This window comes from Lotus japonicus, chromosome 5 (assembly GCF_012489685.1).
Source record: "Lotus japonicus ecotype B-129 chromosome 5, LjGifu_v1.2".
Lineage (NCBI taxonomy): Eukaryota > Viridiplantae > Streptophyta > Magnoliopsida > Fabales > Fabaceae > Lotus > Lotus japonicus.
This window is the reverse complement of record NC_080045.1, coordinates 9,820,209-9,840,223: the sequence shown is the minus strand read 5'-3', so window position 1 is coordinate 9,840,223 and position 20,015 is coordinate 9,820,209. Positions and strand designations below refer to the sequence as shown.

Here is a 20,015-nt window from a genome sequence, read left to right as displayed (position 1 = left end):
AGTCTTCAGTCCACTCGTCGCCCTAAGCCGACGCTCCTGGGCGAGGGACCCTAGGGGCTCGCCCAGTCCATTAGGGACGACTTGTGATGAAGACATGTTTTGGTGTCACACAACAACTAAATATTAGAATATTGCATATGATACCTTCCCTTCTGTTTGACCCCTTTTTTTTGGTTATATATAAACTAAAGTGATTTCAGTGATTACATTTTTTTAAGATATAGGATGAGGGGATGGCGCCTCAATGGGAGAGTTGTCGGGAGGGTATTAACGGAGGTTCAAACCTGCGCAGTGGCGGATCCAGAACCTCGGGGTTAGGGGGTTCAAATTTTTCAAATGAACACATCGGTAAAAATATAATTAAAAACAACTTTAATATGTTTATACATCAGAAACTCTACAAGTCAAAATTTGCAGATATGTGAGTTTTTTGTGTAAATAGGTGCAAAACTTAGTCTACTAGTATAATTTAAAATTTTCAGGGGGTTCAAAAAAAATTATATAGGAAATTAAGTTCAATTTTTTTTTGTTCAGGGGAACCCCTCACTTCTATGTACATCCGCCCCTTAACCTGCGACATGTTAGGTATGAGACTCTGTCATATTCTTTTAGACTAACCTCTTAGAAGACCATGTACCCGTGGCTAGACTGCATTCTAGTATACTTGGAAAATGTGATAGAAACGAATAATATTTATCAGATAATCAAAGCTATAAGATGTGATGAAAGTTATTTAAGGAGTTTAAGTCCAAAGAAAATTAATTATTAGGAGTTCATTTTCCTTACTTATCCAAAAAAAAAAATTAATTAGGAGTTCATTTATCAAGAAATGAGGAGCTAGAAACCAACACGATTGAGTTCGAGAAAGAAGAAGGGTGTTGAAGGGAGATAAATGGTGAGGAGTTGGTGAGGAAGATGATGGAGAATGATGAGGAAGAGATCGATGGTGAGACTTGAGAGGGTTGGGGAGAAGGTTGAATGAATGGTGGTGGGGTGAGGAATATTTTTATATTTATTAAGCTATAAAATCAAATATATTATGTCCTACATATGTTTCTTTTTTTTTTTTTGCGCTTCAGAAAGCTTACATACCCCTTTCATATCAGTAAAATGGCTTTACATATTGTAATATTGATAGCCAAAATAAGCTTGTGCATAAGTGAGGGAAATCTTCAAGTGAGAAGTTTTGGTGATGCCCAAAACCTTATGATGTCACTAATTGACCTTTACAGGTTAATTTGTAAAGGGGGAAAAAAAGATGAGGTATGAGAATAATATATTTTTATTGGCCACTCTTGTAGCATTGAGAGAGTACAACTGACTCAACTTTGAGTATAAAATGTAAATCCGTTGTAACTATTATTCATTATACGCGATTGAAGTAAATTTGCAGCGAAAGCAAAAGCTTTAGTATTTGTTTTTTCTTCATAGTCATAAAGCTTTAGTATATGGTTCCATATTGCATGTATTAATTTTCTTCATCCCAAAGGTCCTCAACGAACTTTGCTGGTCCATACTTCAACGAAAGGTGCTGCTTGACTTGATTAATTTTTTCATAGTCATCTTTTGTAAGTGACCAATCAAATATTTCCAGATTTTGCTTCATTCTTTCTTTGTTGTAGCTCTTAACTGCTATAGTTACGCCTTCCTCATACAACCATCTTAGACATACCTATTACACCAGAAAGTATTATGTTAGCTAAATATGGTGACAAAAACATTCGTGAATCATAATTTAAAAAGAAATGGATATACTTAATTTATATAGACTCCAATACTTCAATTTTGTTTTATTAATTAATCACAAGTTCACAAGGTATATCATGTGTAGGGTAGTGTTTGTTTTTTGGTACAAAGAATAACATGGTAGTGTTAATCATCTATGTAGAACTCACATTGTTTTAAAATATTATGAATATCTAAATGGTAGACGTGTAGTGTGTTTGATTTACTGTGGAAAATCTCATGATCACTTTTTGGAGAAGTTAGAAAAGTATGTTTGGTTCCGCAATAAAAAACCTAATAATTTCTTATGTGTCATCACTAACTCAAATATGGTCGTACTAATTCAAATTGCTAAACTATATCTCTATATGATTATTAGAATTTTTTCTTCTATTTTATTATTTTATATGTTCCCTAAGCATGTTTGCTTTGACCAAAATGGAAATCCTCCAGCAATCTTATCTCCTTTTGTATTTCACATTTTCACTGATGTTTTGGATTCTCCTTTTCATCCGTTTTCATCTTCCAGCGCTTTTAATCACGTCGCACGTTCTCCCTTTCATGTCTTCCGTTTCCTTCGATCGTGTGAGCAGAACCGGAACAGGGCGCGAATGAGGCGAAGCAGATGAGATTGAAGGCGGATTTCAATCTTCTGGGCTTTGGTTCTTTTCTTTTCTTTCGTCTTTCTGGGATTTCAATCGCGTCGCACGTTCTCACTTTCTGATTGTTGTTTTTTTAGGGGGTTCTTTGCTTCTTGCAGAAATTGGTGGAATGATATGGGGTTTAGGGTTTCTGCCGCTCTTTCCATCATCAGGATTTGGTCTGGACAGCCTTCCTTCCAAGGTTCTCACTTCTCTTACCATGTTTATTGTTTTCGTTTTGCTAATTTCAGCTTTCACCCACTCCCATTGCATGTTTTGTTTTCTATCATCTGAATCCCTGATCTTTCTACGTTTTAACTCATATTCGATTATCCATCTTTATTGTTTCAGATTAATCTGAACCAGAGCATGTCATTTCCGTCATCATCGTCCAGGTTTTGCGAATACTAGGAGACGACAACGTGCGGCCACAAAAGGGCTCCCATGAAGTCCTCAGCAAGTGTGCTTCTATTTGTTCGCCACTTTCTTTCCCGCGGCTTGCATAAGCTTCCATTTGATTTCTTGGTTTTGTTTTGTTTTATGAATTCATCATTATATAAGTTCGTTTCACTTCTTTCACAGGCGCCGACGATTTCCGGAATTTTCGTCAAATTTCGGTAAGAATCCTTCGCTCTGCGCCTTAAGTTTGATTTCTGTTATGATTTCAGAGTTATCTTTGCCTAAGTTTTGATTTTGTCCAGCAATTAGGACTTTACCTCTGTCTGCTATGAAATTTTCCTTTACAGGGAGAGTTGCCCATGAAATCGTCGTTGGGGGGTTCTCTAAGGACTAAGGTGGTGATTCAGAAATTTGAAAGCTTTTGGATTTTCTCATGCGTTAATTTGTGGGTGTTTTTATATGTGTGAATTTTTTAAGCTTACTTATGTTGTCGGTGAGTGAAAGGAAAATAATATTACATTCTCTGCTAAATTTTCTTATTGTACTGGTGACTGAAAGCTTTTATTTTCCAGTTGTTCGTGAAGCACTAGAGCCATTGGATGAATTGAAGCAAGGTAACATTTTCTCTATTAGTTGAAAACTTCATGTTGCCCTGAAAGTTTAAGAAAAAAAATGGCCCTTTGTAGGAATATTGGTACGATGATAGGTACTGGTGAGTGGTGACTAACATAAAATAGTTAGTAACAACTTTGTATACCACACACTTTTGAATAGTTATGTTAAAACGGAGTGGTGAACACAGAGAAGGTGATCTGGCCCAAACTAAATATTAATCAATTAGTTGTGATATGGGATGGGGTTGAATGTCTTAATAGGAGAAACTGGTCTTTTGATTTTTATAGTACATGTATGTAATATTGTTTGGCTTTCAATTGGTAGTCAATTGTTTACACGCTCTTTCCTTTTTATATTATATTTTAGGGTGACTGAGGAAGTGGTGAATGATGGGGAGGGTTTTTTTTGAAGAATTTGGGTGATGAGAAGCCTGCAACCGAGGAAAAAGAGGCAGCATATGGAAACAAGGAAAGCCCTGTTAATGAAAGTGAAGAAAAGGAGCCTGAGGACAAGGTTAATAATCTTAAAGCTTTCTCCATTGATCTTGATTTTGCTTCTTCTGAATTTTATGCATTTCATTATCCAGAGACTAACAGGAGAGTTGTGTCTTCTGATTGAATGATAAATCATTCAAGTTCAGTTTGGGTCATAAGTTCATCTTATGAATTGCATGGGATTCTTTACGAGAAAGAAACTCTTGCTCAGCATTGTTTTCTTGATTATGAAATGATGTTTTCATCCAGTGTTGGTTTACCTTTTGAAAGTGTTAGAGACTTGATCTGCATGTATTATTTTTGCTCATATAGTTTCTGAATTAAGTGTTACATGTTGAATTTATATTATATTGGCTTCTGTTTGTCCTTCTCTAAATGCAATCTAAACTGTGATAGGAGATGACACTGGAAGAATATGAGAAGGTGCTGGAAGAGAAAAGAAAAGCCCTGCAAGCACTCAAGACTGAAGTGAGAAAGGTGGATGCAAAGGAGTTTGAATCCATGCAGCCACTTTCCCACAAGAAAGACAACGATGAGATCTTTGCTAAATTGGTAAGAATTTTCTCCCTTTCACCATTCTAACTTTTAGTTTATATTATATTAGTGAACTGATGCCTATAAATATGTCTTTACACCTTTAATTTCTGTCCAGGGATCTGACAAGGATAAGCGCAGAGATGCTATTGAGAAGGAGAAATCAAAGAAGGTAGGATTTTTTAGGCTTTGGTTCATAATTGGTTATTATATTAAGCTTCATGACGAGCCAGTCTCCTTGATTATGGCGATTACCTACCTTCAATAATTGTGTTTTGAAAGCTTATGAGTTGAGTATAGTCTAACTTTTGATAACCTGTTGAACAACAATTGATTTAATTGAAAACACCAATTTTGGGTTTTAAAATCTTTTAGTATGTTGAAGATGTCATAATTATTGATATTATGGGTTAAAATGAAGTGAGAATTTTTTTGACCAAGTTGTTAAAATAGACATTAAAATGGGCGTTTTAACTTCCCTTTCCTGTAAGCAAACCTTAGCTTTTCCATCTGAAGTACAAGTTTCTTGACATGGACACATGTTCTTTATCCCTTGGAGATGGATCCAAGGCTAATTCTTCTTGATCGTCAATTTGAATGGCAGTGGTTTAATGAGGGATGCCTTCTTTTTTATTACTGCCACTGCAATTTGGATGGCAGCAATTCGGCAGGACGAACGAAGCCCCATCTGCTGCCCCGTCTCTTTCATATCTCACTCTTCACTGCAACTTTTCATTCTAATTCTTCTTTCTTTTTACAAATCATGTTGTGATCCAACTTAATTTTGTTTTGGCTGCTTTTTTCTAGCAGAAAAGGGGAAGGTAAGCAACACAACAATGAAAATGACTCCCTTTCCGAGAATCGCGACAGGATCAATGAGCAAGCTGATTCTCCACCTCTGGTGGCTTCTCTGTCTTAGATACCAGCATGGATTCAGGGTGAAGAGGAGCACAGCGGTGTATCCAGCAAGTCGTCCTTTTCCTCCTCTGATTCTCACCATCGATGAAAACGTATGAGATCCAAACTTCACTTCTCCATGTTCTCCCATTAACAACCACTTCTTGAAATCACCATTTGATTCCCCTTTTTGTTCTTAATTGCAATTTTCCTGTTTTGGGTATTTCAGGATTTTGGGTGTTTCATCTGTCATCTAAAAGCAAGGAGGGCGAGTGAAGCAGCAAGCACCATTGAACACCGAGTGGTGAACCCTTTGAATGAGTGTCACGGTTTCGATGCTGCTCCTTTTTCCATGTTCCGCGTTCCTAACCTCGATTATGTGGTGCTTTTTTGGTGTTCAACACCGCAGCACATTGATTATGGTGGTGAGTCACCCCCCATGAGGTCAATGTTAGTAGGTTTTGGTTGCTCAAAAGTTCCTTCTTAATGAGAGTGTTTTTTTCTCTGCAATTTTAGGGTGAGTCTAATTCTTCCACTACATTTTGTTCAACATTTTTTCTCCTTTCGTTTCATTTTGTATTCTGCATTGAGTGAAATTATGTTATTATTGATGAAGGTTTGATCTCTCAAGTTCTGAAATTATGTTTTGCTACTGATGTTGTGGGTCTCTCTTGAGGTCCTATTTTCATGTGAGTATGTCTTCCATTGTTTGTTTTATGCCAAAATAATTTACTAAACATATGACTTTGCCTATTGTAGCAGATAATGTTTGCCTGAATATATCACGCCATGGTTCAGCAAAATTTTATTTTATTCAATCTCCAATACTCAGGACTAGGCTCCTCCACCTTCCTCCTTGCTTGCCAAATCTGGCGGTGCCAAGAAGAAGGTTTGCGTTTCTCTCTTTTTTTGGTTTCGTTTCTTTTTCTCCCCTTAATGTAATATCTCTTGATGGGAGTAATCGGTTGGATTTGTTTTATTATCCATGATGGGTGTCAGAGCTCACATAAAAAATTTGATACCAATAATTTTCTACAAAGAATAAATTTTTGTTACGATTTATGCAATATGAAAGATGGGGTGTGTGGTATAAAGGTCATATATTTGTGCTAACCATAGGTGGAGCAAGGGATCGAAAAAGGATCAAGCCAGCTATGACAAGCTTCTCAGTGAAGCACCCAAATACAAACTCCTCACTCCTTCCATTCTCTCTGAAGTCTGATTGTTTAAGGATGTCTCTTTTTCTCCCTGTCTTTTAGTTAGTTCTGATATATATTATTCATGTTGATGAGGAATCATGTGTTGGTGTTGTTTTGGTGAATGTTCTGTGTTATGGTTACATTTGATCTCATTTCGTACTTGACGCTGAGACAGGTGGAGTTGTCGGAGTAAGACCAAACAATGGTGGATGAATGTTTAATGGCAAGATTTCGCTGGACAAAAAGGTTTGCTTTCTGTTTCTTTGATTTGCATCTTTGTGCCTTTAGGTAATGCCATCTACTTCTATATTTATTTTTCTATTATCTCATTAAAAAAACCTATTTTTCCTTACTATTGTTTTATACATGTTCCGCTCCTCTGCTGCGTGTAATGAACACAAGTGGAGATGATCAGGAAGTGGGGGTCCTGGAGTTTATCAGGTAAACTTCTTTATTAACTACTTTATCCATCTCTTATGGTCAAGAATCTTGGTCCACTGATTGCGCTCCAAAAACATGCTTTTCTGACACTTTTGTGAGGAGGCTGGGTTTGTGGATGTTGCCCATGTTCCTAAGCTTTCAATGCCGGAAATATTTCATGGACTGCAGGTACATCCTACTTCACAAAGCTGTAAAGTGTACCAAGATATAGAAAAACTATAAATTGTATCAAGTTTTCATGTTTTCTCAACTTTCTTTCTTTTGTGGGCTTAGGATATCCAATCACTAAAGCTATCAGTTGTAGTCAGGTTGATTATATATTTAGCAGAATTATCATGGTAGCACATGTATGTAATATTTAGCAATTTCATCACGATTTTTTTCCTTATATATAAAATTCATTTTTTCGTTTTATCCTTAAAATATCTTTTAATAAATATAATAAAAACAACACATATTTTTAAAAAATTCACGCGATAAATTAAAATAAAAATTCTCCGTGTATCGCACGGGTCAAAGCATGTATGTCCTATGTTGTCTTCACACTTTAGACTATATTTTATGTGATCTTGCTAAGAGTTTTAGTTTTGTAACATGTTGTGTCATCAGTTTATTTTTAATGAAGATACGTTACTACTGCTTTATGTCCGGGTCCTTGGTTAAAAGAAGTGTCCAAAATTGTCATTTGGTCCAACTGCAATCAAAGCACTATTCAGAAGCACAAAATCATGGTTATTATAACAATCTTAGGCCCTCTTAACTCAACCTTTGTTGTCGGTCTTTTGTTCATGTAAAAGTTAAATCTTATATTGGAAATTCTATTAAAGAGGAAAATTAAATACATGCTAATCCAATTAATGTGAGAATTTGAAAAATTGGTATTATGGTAAAAAAAAATAGTAAATTTTAAACATATATCTCCCTTTTGATAAAGAGTAAATTCATCGAAACAATATCACATGCTCATTCATGGCCGTAATGCCAATTTAAGAAATTATCTTCCTTAATTAATGGAAAAAACCCTTAGCACTATAACTATTTCTATTACATGTGGTTAATTTCTGTGCATGAAAAAAATTAGTGGTTAATATCAGTTAGGAACTCCATAGAACATGATTTTTTTTGAAACTTCCAATGAACATAGTTTTACCATAAATTTGATATCAATGCCAAATAATTTTTAATTTTGGTTTTATGATTTAAAAACCACACAACACATTCATGCTCATAATGACGATACAAAAAAATATCTTTCTTAACAATAAATTAAAGGAAAAAAAATCTTTGCACTACAATTATTTCAGTTACATGTGAGATATGTGTTTATTGAAAACTTTAGTGGTTAATATGTGATTAATATCAGTTAGGAATTCCAAAAGACATGATTAATTAGTTAGAATTTATAAAATATATTAATCCTAAAAAATGAAAGTTTATTGTTTTAAAATTAAATTTATATTGTTGGATTCCGAATTAAAAAAGGTGTAGTATTTCTAAATGTTTAAATAAAAAGCATAAAGCGAAAAATTAAAAATAAAAAATAAAAAGGAATTACGAAGGCAAGGTTCTTTAAGTAATTGGTCTTTATGGTTATTTTTTAGTTTTGTCCATTTTTAAATTTATATAATTTCAAATAAAAAGGAAAGTTTTTTTTGAATTCAAGAATAAAAAGGAAAGTTAAATACACTTTAATGTGAGAATTTGAAAGATCGATATTATGGTATAAAAATCTTTCGCCATGTCGAATACGATTTTTTACAGGAAATGTGCAATGATACACTTTCAATTTTATTCACAATGTAATTATTCCAATTGAAAAAAAAACATTCAATGGCTATTTTTAGCACATGACTTTAACTCCATGGAATAGATTATTTAATAGATATCGAAAAATTATCAATCGAGCATTTAGAAAAATAAGTACAAAAAAGAAAAATAAAATAGCTACTCAAAAAAACAAGGCTTAATTGCACTTTTGGTCCCTCAACTATGGCCTTCCTGCGAAAATCGTCCTCAAACTTCAAAATTAGCAAAAAAGTCCTCCAACTATACATGTTGTTGCACTTTTGGTCTGCCGTTTGCCTTCCGTGAGAAAACTAACGTGAGAAGCTGATGCGGCTCCCTCACGCGTGTCTCACGTGACTTTCTTCAGAGAGCTTGATGACTGGACAAGTCACATGCTTCTCACGTGACTATTTTAAGGGTTCCATGGTGAAGAAGACGATGGAGGAGGGAGATGACCGTTGGAGCAAAAACATACAAATTTATGATTTCATATATCCAAAATAGATTTAGTTCTTTTAATCCCTAAAATATCTTTTAAAAGAACTCATAGACTTAAAAGAAATACACACAAAAAACAAAATGAATATCCCCCGTGCATCGCACGGGTAAAAGTACTAGTAAGTTTATAAAAAACGAAATATAAGTTAAAATTTTTCATGTGAAAGAAAATTATAATGGATACCTGAGCAAAAGATTTTCCATGAGCATTTGCAATTTCCTTGAGCAATTCATTGTCCATAACATCATTGGTACCCCAAACGGTACCTTTGGCTCCCAAAGGAGAGTAGGCAGTTATGAATATTCCTTTTGCTTGGCAGTAGTCTTTTAACTTCTTTTGCTGCCAAGTAGGATTCATCCTAATCTGTTTTTGATGTGATGGTGTAATATCATATATCTCGCAATTGAAAGTTTAATCATGACTAAAGAAAAGTAGAGAGATATCCAATATGAGGTTGTGAGCTTACTTGGTTGACAGCAGGAGGAATATTGGCAAATGAGAGCAAATTTTCAAGTTTTTTGCAACTGAAGTTGCTGACTCCAATGCCTTTTGTAAGCCCCAGTTGTTGGCATTCCTCCATTTTTGTCCACACACCCTTCAAGTCAAATGGGGCCATGGCCTCTTCATCATAAGGCATGTCCTAATTTCCAGGCTTCAACGCAATGGGCCAGTGGATCAAATAAAGATCTACATATTCTAATTTAAGTGACCTGTTTGACAAAAAAAAAACAAATCAATGACCTGCATTAGCTTTAGCCACAAAAATATGTACTTTAACAAATAAAGAAGTTATGTTTAGTTAAAGAGTTAAAGTAAACTAAATTAGTTTTTTTTTCCAATATAGTTATCATTGTGAAATTATACGCATCTAGATATAACTACACTTACGATTTTTTCATACACAGGACTTATTAGATATTACTTAAAGGGAATGTTGGGGGGAGGGTATGTCCTTCCCTTGTTTGGAAGCTCAAAATTCCACCAAAACCCTAAATTTAGAGGAACTCCACAAACTAATTAAAGAAGTGTATTGGAGGTGTTTTTCAACAATTCTCTAAACTCTTACCCCCTTATTAAAAAAACTCCCAAAGTCAAACAATGTGAAAATTTGCCATAAGTCTTTTATTTCTCCTCCCTCTCCTTAAAAATCAAACTTGCAATCACACCCTAAGAAAAATTAAGTATCTATCATTTAAAATATTAATTAATTGATCAATTTTTGGTGAAAATTAATTTTAAATCCTATACCCAAACAGAGTAATTTTTAGAGTTGTCAATACAAGACAGCCCGACCCGTATGTCCTTCCCTTGTTTGGAAGCTCAAAATTTCACCAAAATCCTCAATTTAGGGGAACTCCACAAACTAATTGCATGAGTGTATTGGAGAAGTTTTTCAACAATTCTTCAAACTCATACTCCCTTATTTAAAAACTTTCAAAGTCAAACAATGTGAAAAATTGTCATAAGTCTCTCATTTCTCATCCCTCTCCTTAAAAATCAAACTTCCAAACACACCCTAAGAAAAATTTAGTATCTATCATTTAAAATATCAATCAATTAACCAATCTTTAATGAAAATTATTCAAATACAAAATTTTAAATCATGTACCCAAACAAGATAATTTTTAGCGTTATCAATACAAAACAGTCAGACCCATATGGGTTGGCTCATTGCAGATTGAGCTAGTCGCGCTCGTATTTAAATAAGTGAGAAATTGATCATCTAAACTCAACCTATCATGGGTTGGCTCATTGTTTTTGGGTGTAAAAAACTAGAATATGAAGAAATGAATCAAAAGTGAAAATGTTATGAAAATCTACTTATGATTTATTTAGTCCGGTGAAAAATATCTAAAATATTAATATTATAACACAGATCAAATGTTTAAAGTAAAAAATCAAATATTCAAATCCAACATAATTTAATAATAATACTAACGCATTGCATCATTTTTCTTACGAGTCAGATTAGACTTGGATGACTGGTGGGTTAGAAACCCAAATTAAAAGCTCTAATTTTGAAGAACAACAATACTCAGTTCATATATAAAGGAAAATTCAGAGAAGATATCTAATGATCATAATTTAAATTGACAATAGTTGTCCTTACTAAAGTGTTTTATTCAAAGCAGGAAGAACAAGATCAGGATGATTATCAGAGCACCAGAGCTTGGAAGTGACAAAGAGTTCATCTCTAGACCCAACGAGACCAAGTTTTACTACTTCAGCTATGGCTTCTCCAAGTGCCTCCTCTGACCCATAAATCGAAGCTGTGTCAAAGTGCCTGTAACCGAGCTTAATAGCCTCTAGCACTTCCACCTTGGTGGTGTCATCGCCGGTAGCGGAGCCTAAGATGGTAGCAGTTCCGAGTCCAATCACCGGCAAGTTTCGGTTGTTGGAGAGCACCACATTTGGAACGATTAGTGATGAAGACATGTTTTGGTGTCAGACGCCAACTCGTAAGGTTGTGAGTATCAAATGGATTATAGTGCATCATACTAGAATCTTTTGACTTTTCTTATAGATATCATCAGCCAAATTACTTTATGACCACGTAATTTAAATATTTATTTATCATAATCAGCGTATTTAATACATTAATTATTTTCTAATTTTATAATATTTTAAATATTAAATAATTTCCTAATTTTAAAAATAATTAATGTAAATTAATATTGCATTTAATAGTTATTAATGAAATTAGAATAGTTAAAAAAATCAATTTTGACTTTATTCAAAAATAATTATCGTATTAATTTGACATTTAATGGTTTTAAATGACATCAAAATAATTAATAAAAGTCAATTGTTAATATTTACACCCTCCGGTCACATATATAAGCAAAAAAAACTTTTTAGATTCATTCATTTTATCAATGTATCTAGTCATTAATTAATGACTAGATACATTCATTAAAGAAATGAACCTAAATAGTATTTTTTGCTTATATATGTGACCGGAGGGTGTATGGTGACAAAGTCTTTTTTTTATGATTAGAGCATCTCCAATGCTAGGTTCTTAATTCTTAGTTTTTAGCACTATTCATGTAGGCTCATACTGTCACATGTGCTTAAGCAACTCTTTGCAGATTTTGCTTCAACCATGAGTTCTTAATTAGTTCTTAGTTCTTAGTTCTTAGCACTATTCATTTGATCCCACAATGCCATTATATTAGTAATATTTTTTATTTTCATATAATTTTGATTTAAATTTAAATGCTAATTCAATACTTTAAATTAAATCAGTTGATGAATGAGAGAGAAGAATAACTTTTTATATTAAGAACTCAAAATGTAATTCTGTTTTCATTTTCAAAGAAAACAGAAAATAAATGATATATAAAAAGATGGAAAGGTTTTGCTCTGCTAGGGCTTCTTCAACCTTAGCGTCAAAAGGTGCGGTGGATGGCTATGCTGCCAGTGGCAGCTTTTCGACTTCAGAGGAGGAGGATGGCGATGGTGAGGATCCGGAGGGTACGTCACGGAGGGAGGCCAGGGTTGTTGGCGAGGTCTCTCGGCCTTGTTACACCATTTTTATTGATGGAATCTCAGGCCAGGTGGGCTACTTCCAGGTGAGGAACCTATTCCAGCAGCACGGGAAGTTATCAAATGTGTTTGTTCAACGAAGGAGGTCACCTGGAAGGAGGTTTCGGTTTGGTTTCGTTCGTTTTGTACTCAAGGAAGATGCCATTAAAGCTATGAAAACTCTGGATGGGTCAGGCTGGGTGGAGCTTTTCTTTCGGTTAAACCAGATAAGTGTTTTGGGAAGCAGGGAGGAGGCTCTAAGCGTATTTCCCATGGGCATGAGGGGCCTCTCGTTCAATCCTTGCAGGGTTCTTTGCCTCCTGCTAAGCAAGGTATCGTTCAGGAGGAACAGCTTTGCGTGGGCGGCTCTCCGCCCTCAAGGTCCTGGAGCGACGTGGTGAGGGGGGTTTCGAAGGTGTGCTCTCCGGTGGGTGCTGGGTTTGACTGCGAAGCCTTTTCTGCCGGCTCTGGTTTGTGTTACCTGCAGGAGGCGAGACTTTCAGACGACATTCTCTTCCTTGAATTGGCAGGGTCGGTGGGGAGAAAGGATGGCAGGGAGGTTGCTCGATTTTTCGATGATCTGCTATTTCCAGAGATGGTTTCTTCGTCTGGCGTAGATGTGGATTCCTCACTTGGTGCGGTTCTTCCGTTCGTTGGTGAAGATGAAGAGGTGCAGCCGTGTAGAGGTGGTGGATTGATGGCTTCGGTTGTGATGAGAGATTCTCTCTCTTCATTAAAGAGTAATGATGGTTTTTTATCAGGCTTTATTGATACTGTCGCTTGGCCTTTGTATAATTCAAGGCTCTTATACAAGGATGGTGGGTTTTTATTAGATGATGGGATTTCAAATATTAGGATTAAATATATTTCTCCTCTTGGCTCTAGGGGTAATAGGTGGGGCTGGTTTAATGACTATATGATGTCTCTATACTTCCGCTGCAGAGGGGCACTGATGTGGGAGTGGACAGTGACAGCTTCTTTAAATCAGGTTTCAAGTGGTTTGGCTTCTTCTCCTTGGGACCGTTTGCCTCTTGCCCTCCCTGGTCCAGCCGCTTCTCTCTCACCTGGTTCTTATGCAGAAGATTCAAAAGGTGTTTGTGATCAAAATGGACAAATTCTTGTGAGGGAGGTTGGTGCTGATGGCCTGTTGAGTGAGGGGGACGTTCCTTGGGCGGGCGATTCTTTAGATGAAGAGGGAACCTCTTTGGAGGAGGTTGATCGTGTGCTTGAGTTCTCTCCGCCGAAGCCGCGACCTCGTGGTCGTCCTAGGAAATATCATTCGGTGAAGAGGGGTTTTGATGGACCTCCTCGTAGGCCTCGAGGGCGTCCTAAGAAATCAGAGAGCGTGGAAAGTTCGATCCCTCCTCCTGTTGTCGCTCCTGCTCCCTCTTCTGGCGGCTACTTCACTCGTGCTACAAAGGCCTGGTTTTTGGCAAAATATGTGGGTATGGTGTTTCCGGGAAGCGATGAGGAGGCTATTCGTGGTTTGCAAGAGGAGCTTAGAGATAATTGGCCTGTTGGCTTATAGGCGTTTGGTACCTGGCTCTTGGGTTTTGTTTTTGGTTTTGGGGCTCTTGTGAGTGCTTGGTGTTTGGGTAGGTTTTTTTATGGCTGAGCTTGTCTTGCTTTCTCTCTGGTGGGTGTTCTTTATTCCTTTAGGGTTGGTTTGGCGTCTTTCTTTTTTCTTTCCTCCCTCTGTGGGTTTGTACTTTCCTTTGTTTTTGAATAAATCCTTTTTGCTCTAAAAAAAAAAGAACTCAAAAAGTAAAACTTCTTATCTCTTATTTTTAAAAACTAAGAACTTCACGTTAGCACGTTAGCCTTCTCCAATGGTTAAGAACTCATTTCTCAGTTCTTAATTCAGAAATAAGAACTAAGAACTTGCATTGGGGTTGCATTGGAGATGTCTTATAGTTATTTTTTATAGAACAAAATAAAAAAAAAAATTGAATTTAATATCTTACGTTTAAAATGATATTAAATATGCCAACAGAATTGATATTAAATAGTTTTAAATTATTGATTTGGAAATTAACTAAAAAAAATTGTATTTTATGTTTTCGTATAAACATCTAGAAGATTAAATGGGCCTAGCGTTTCTATCTCTTTCCTAATGGGCCAGTTGGGCCTCTGGGAGCAGGCTCAAGTCTTCAGTCCACTCGTCGCCCTAAGCCGGCGCTCCTGGGCGAGGGACCCTGGGGGCTCGCCCGGTCCATTAGGGACGACTTGTGATGAAGACATGTTTTGGTGTCACACGACAACTAAATATTAGAATATTGCATATGATACCTTCCCTTCTGTTTGACCCCTTTTTTTTTGTTATATATAAACTAAAGTGATTTCAGTGATTACATTTTTTTAAGATATAGGATGAGGGGATAGCGCCTCAATGGGAGAGTTGTCGGGAGGGTATTAACGGAGGTTCAAACCTACGCAGTGGCGGATCCAGAACCTCGGGGTTAGGGGGTTCAAATTTTTCAAATGAACACATCGGTAAAAATATAATTAAAAACAACTTTAATATGTTTATACATCAGAAACTCTACAAGTCAAAATTGTGCAGATATGTGAGTTTTTTTGTGTAAATAGGTGTAAAACTTAGTCTACTAGTATAATTTAAAATTTTCAGGGGGTTCAAAAAAAATTATATAGGAAATTAAGTTCAATTTTTTTTTTGTTCAGGGGAACCCCTCACTTCTATGTACATCCGCCCCTGAACCTGTGACATGTTAGGTATGAGACTCTGTCATATTCTTTTAGACTAACCTCTTAGAAGACCATGTACCCGTGGCTAGACTGCATTCTAGTATACTTGGAAAATGTGATAGAAACGAATGATATTTATCAGATAATCAAAGCTATAATGATGTGATGAAAGTTATTTAAGGAGTTTAAGTCCAAAGAAAATTAATTATTAGGAGTTCATTTTCCTTGCTTATCCAAAAAAAAAATATTAATTAGGAGTTCATTTATCAAGAAATGAGGAGCTAGAAACCAACACGATTGAGTTCGAGAAAGAAGAAGGGTGTTGAAGGGAGAAAAATGGTGAGGAGTTGGTGAGGAAGATGATGGAGAATGATGAGGAAGAGATCGATGGTGAGACTCTAGAGGGTTGGGGAGAAGGTTGAATGAATGGTGGTGGGGTGAGGAATATTTTTATATTTCTTAAGCTATAAAATCAAATATATTATGTCCTACATATCTTTCTTTTTTTTGGCGCTTCAGAAAGCTTACATGCCCCTTTCATATCAGTAAAATGGCTTAACATATTGTAATATTGATAGCCAAAATAAGCTTGTGCATAAGAGAGGGAAATCTTCAAGTGAGAAATTTTGGTGATGCCCAAAAACTTATGATGTCACTAATTGACCTTTACAGGTTAATTTGTAAAGGGGGAAAAAAAGATGAGGTATGAGAATAATATATTTTTATTGGCCACTCTTGTAGCATTGAGAGAGTACAACTGGCTCAACTTTGAGTATAAAATGTAAATCTGTTGTAACAATTATTCATTATACGCGATTGAAGTAAATTTGCAGCGAAAGCAAAAGCTTTAGTATTTGTTTTTTCTTCATAGTCATAAAGCTTTAGCATATGGTTCCATATTGCATGTATTAATTTTCTTCATCCCAAAGGTCCTCAACGAACTTTGCTGGTCCATACTTCAACGAAAGGTGCTGCTTGACTTGATTAATTTTTTCATAGTCATCTTTTGTAAGTGACCAATCAAATATTTCCAGATTTTGCTTCATTCTTTCTTTGTTGTAGCTCTTAACTGCTATAGTTACGCCTTCCTCATACAACCATCTTAGACATACCTATTACACCAGAAAGTATTATGTTAGCTAGATATGGTAACAAAAACATTCGTGAATCATAATTTAAAAAGAAATGGATATACTTAATTTATATAATTTATATAGACTCCAATACTTAAATTTTGTTTTATTAATTAATCACAAGTCCACAAGGTATATCATGTGTAGGGTAGTGTTTGTTTTTTGGTACAAAGAATAACTTGGTAGTGTTAATCATCTATGTAGAACTCGCATTGTTTTAAAATAGTATGAATATCTAAATGGTAGACGTGTAGTGTGTTTGATTTACGGTGGAAAATCTCATGATCACTTTTTGGAGAAGTTAGAAAAGTATGTTTGGTTCCGCAATAAAAAACCTAATAATTTCTTATGTGTCATCACTAACTCAAATATGGTCGTACTAATTCAAATTGCTAAACTATATCTCTATATGATTATTAGAATTTTTTCTTCTATTTTATTATTTTATATGTTCCCTAAGCATGTTTGCTTTGACCAAAATGGAAATAAAAACTCACTTAGATTAAGATTAAAACAGTATAAGTTTATAAAAAACGAAATATAAGTTAAACTTTTTCATGTGAAAGAAAGTTATAATAGATACCTGAGCAAAAGATTTTCCATGAGCATTTGCAATTTGCTTGAGCAATTCATTGTCCATAACATCATTGGTACCCCAAACGGTACCTTTGGCTCCCAAAGGAGAGTAGGCAGTTATGAATATTCCTTTTGCTTGGCAGTAGTCTTTTAACTTCTTTTGCTGCCAAGTAGGATTCATCCTAATCTGTTTTTGATTTGATGGTGTAATATCATATATCCAGCAATTGAAAGTTTAATCATGACTAAAGAAAAGTAGAGAGATATCCAATATGAGGTTGTGAGCTTACTTGGTTGACAGCAGGAGGAATATTGGCAAATGAGAGCAAATTTTCAAGTTTTTTGCAACTGAAGTTGCTGACTCCAATGCCCTTTGTAAGCCCAAGTTGTTGGCATTCCTCCATTTTTGTCCACACACCCTTCAAGTCAAATGGGGCCATGGCCTCTTCATCATAAGGCATGTCCCAATTTCCAGGCTTCAAAGCAATGGGCCAGTGGATCAAATATAGATCTACATATTCTAATTTCAGTGACCTGTTTGACAAAAAAAAATTCAATGACCTGCATTAGCTTTAGCCACAAAAATATGTACTTTAACAAATAAAAAAGTTATGTTTAGTTAAAGAGTTAAAGTAAACTAAATTAGTTTTTTTTTCCAATATAGTTATCATTGTGAAATTATACGCATCTAGATAGATCTACACATACGATTTTTTCATACACAGGACTTATTAGATATTACTTAAAGGGAATGTTGGGGGGAGGGTATGTCCTTCCCTTGTTCGGAAGCTCAAAATTCCACCAAAATCTTAAATTTAGAGGAACTCCACAAACTAATTAAAGGAGTGTATTGGAGGTGTTTTTCAACAATTCTCTAAACTCTTACTCCCTTATTAAAAAAACTCCTAAAGTCAAACAATGTGAAAATTTGCCATAAGTCTCTTATTTCTCCTCCCTCTCCTTAAAAATCAAACTTGCAATCACACCCTAAGAAAAATTAAGTATTTATCATTTAAAATATTAATCAATTGATCAATTTTTGGTGAAAATTATTCAAATACAAAATTTTAAATCCTATACCCAAACAGAGTAATTTTTAGAGTTGTCAATACAAGACAGCCCGGCCCGTATGTCCTTCCCCTTTTTGGAAGCTCAAAATTTCACCAAAATCCTCAATTTAGGGGAACTCCACAAACTAATTGCATGAGTGTATTGGAGAAGTTTTTCAACAATTCTTTAAATTCATACTCCCTTATTTAAAAACTTTCAAAGTCAAACAATGTGAAAAATTGTCATAAGTCTCTCATTTCTCTTCCCTCTCCTTAAAAATCAAACTTGCAAACACACCCTAAGAAAAATTAAGTATCTATCATTTAAAATATCAATCAATTAACCAATTTTTAATGAAAATAATTCAAATACAGAATTTTAAATCATGTACCCAAAGAAGATAATTTTTAGCGTTATCAATACAAAACAGCTTGACCCATATGGGTTGGCTCATTGCAGATTGAGCTAGTCGCACTTGTATTTAAATAATTGAGAAATTGATCAACTAAACTCAACCTATCATGGGTTGGCTCATTGTTTTTGGGTGTAAAAAACTAGAATATGAAGAAATGAATCAAAAGTGAAAATGTTATGAAAATCTACTTATGATTTATTTAGCCTGGTGAAAAATATCTAAAATATTAATATTATAACACAGATCAAATTTTTAAAGTAAAAACAAAATATTCAAATCCAACATAATTTAATAATAATACTATCGCATTGCATCATATTTCTTACGAGTCGGATTAGACTGGGATGACTGGTGGGTTAGAAACCCAAATTGAAAGCTCTAATTTTGAAGAACAACAATACTCAGTTCATATATAAAGGAAAATTCAGAGAAGATATCTAATGATCATAATTTAAATTGACAATAGTTGTCCTTACTGAAGTGTTTTCTTCAAAGCAGGAAGAACAAGATCAGGATGATTATCAGAGCACCAAAGCTTGGAAGTGACAAAGAGTTCATCTCTAGACCCAACGAGACCAAGTTTTAATGCTTCAGCTATGGCTTCTCCAAGTGCCTCCTCTGACCCATAAATCGAAGCTGTGTCAAAGTGCCTGTAACCGAGCTTAATGGCCTCTAGCACTGCCACCTTGGTGGTGTCATCGCCGGCAGCGGAGCCTAAGATGGTAGCAGTTCCGAGTCCAATCACCGGCAAGTTTCGGTTGTTGGAGAGCACCACATTTGGAACGATTAGTGATGAAGACATGTTTTGGTGTCACACGGCAACTCGTAAGGTTGTGAGTATCAAATGGATTATAGTGCATCATACCAGCATCTTTTGACTCTTCTTATAGATATCATCAGCCAAATTACTTTATGACCACGTAATTTAAATATTTATTTATCATAATCAGCGTATTTAATACATTAATTATTTTCTAATTTTATAGTATTTTAAATATTGAATAATTTTCTAATTTTAAAAATAATTAATGTAAATTAATATTGCATTTAATAGTTATTAATGAAATTAGAATAGTTAAAAAAATCAATTTTGACTTTATTCAAAAATAATTATTGTATTAATTTGACATTTAATGGTTTTAAATGACATCAAAATAATTAATAAAAGTTAATTGTTAAGATGTACACCCTACGGTCACATATATAAGCAAAAAATACTTTTTAGGTTCATTTATTTAATGAATGTATTAATGACTAGATACATTCATTAAATAAATGAACCTAAAAAGTATTTTTTGCTTATATATGTGACCGGAGGGTGTATGGTGACAAAGTCTTTTTTTTATGATTAGAGCATCTCCAATGCTAGGTTCTTAATTCT

At 34.9% G+C, this 20,015-nt stretch overlaps 1 protein-coding gene, 1 long non-coding RNA gene and 1 pseudogene across 16 annotated transcripts; 1 reads left to right on the top strand and 2 right to left on the bottom strand.

Moving 5' to 3' along the window:
• Nucleotides 1–1,360: 1,360 nt before the first annotated feature.
• Nucleotides 1,361–11,681, bottom strand: LOC130717782 (non-functional NADPH-dependent codeinone reductase 2-like; annotated as a pseudogene).
• On the top strand, nucleotides 2,147–7,359 carry LOC130717783 (uncharacterized). 15 transcript variants are annotated; one of them, XR_009012399.1, is made up of 14 exons: nucleotides 2,149–2,387; nucleotides 2,465–2,568; nucleotides 2,718–2,826; nucleotides 2,949–2,983; nucleotides 3,113–3,160; nucleotides 3,338–3,379; nucleotides 3,747–3,893; nucleotides 4,271–4,426; nucleotides 4,527–4,580; nucleotides 5,219–5,418; nucleotides 5,535–5,822; nucleotides 5,922–5,994; nucleotides 6,068–6,194; nucleotides 6,425–7,359. It is a non-coding gene; the product is annotated as an uncharacterized LOC130717783 (long non-coding RNA). The 15 variants fall into 15 exon arrangements; XR_009012404.1 differs by having other exon boundaries at nucleotides 2,147–2,387; nucleotides 5,922–6,750; nucleotides 6,907–7,359; XR_009012405.1 differs by lacking the exon at nucleotides 5,922–5,994 and having other exon boundaries at nucleotides 2,148–2,387; nucleotides 6,680–7,359.
• A 4,515-nt stretch (nucleotides 11,682–16,196) lies between the features above and the next one.
• Nucleotides 16,197–19,436, bottom strand: LOC130718622 (non-functional NADPH-dependent codeinone reductase 2-like). Its single transcript, XM_057569237.1, has 4 exons — nucleotides 19,111–19,436; nucleotides 17,460–17,703; nucleotides 17,177–17,356; nucleotides 16,197–16,572 (listed from the first exon to the last, which is right to left on the bottom strand). Exons 1-4 carry the CDS (start codon nucleotides 19,434–19,436, stop codon nucleotides 16,369–16,371), a joined length of 954 nt encoding a protein of 317 aa, XP_057425220.1. The 3' UTR covers nucleotides 16,197–16,368.
• Nucleotides 19,437–20,015: the final 579 nt, after the last annotated feature.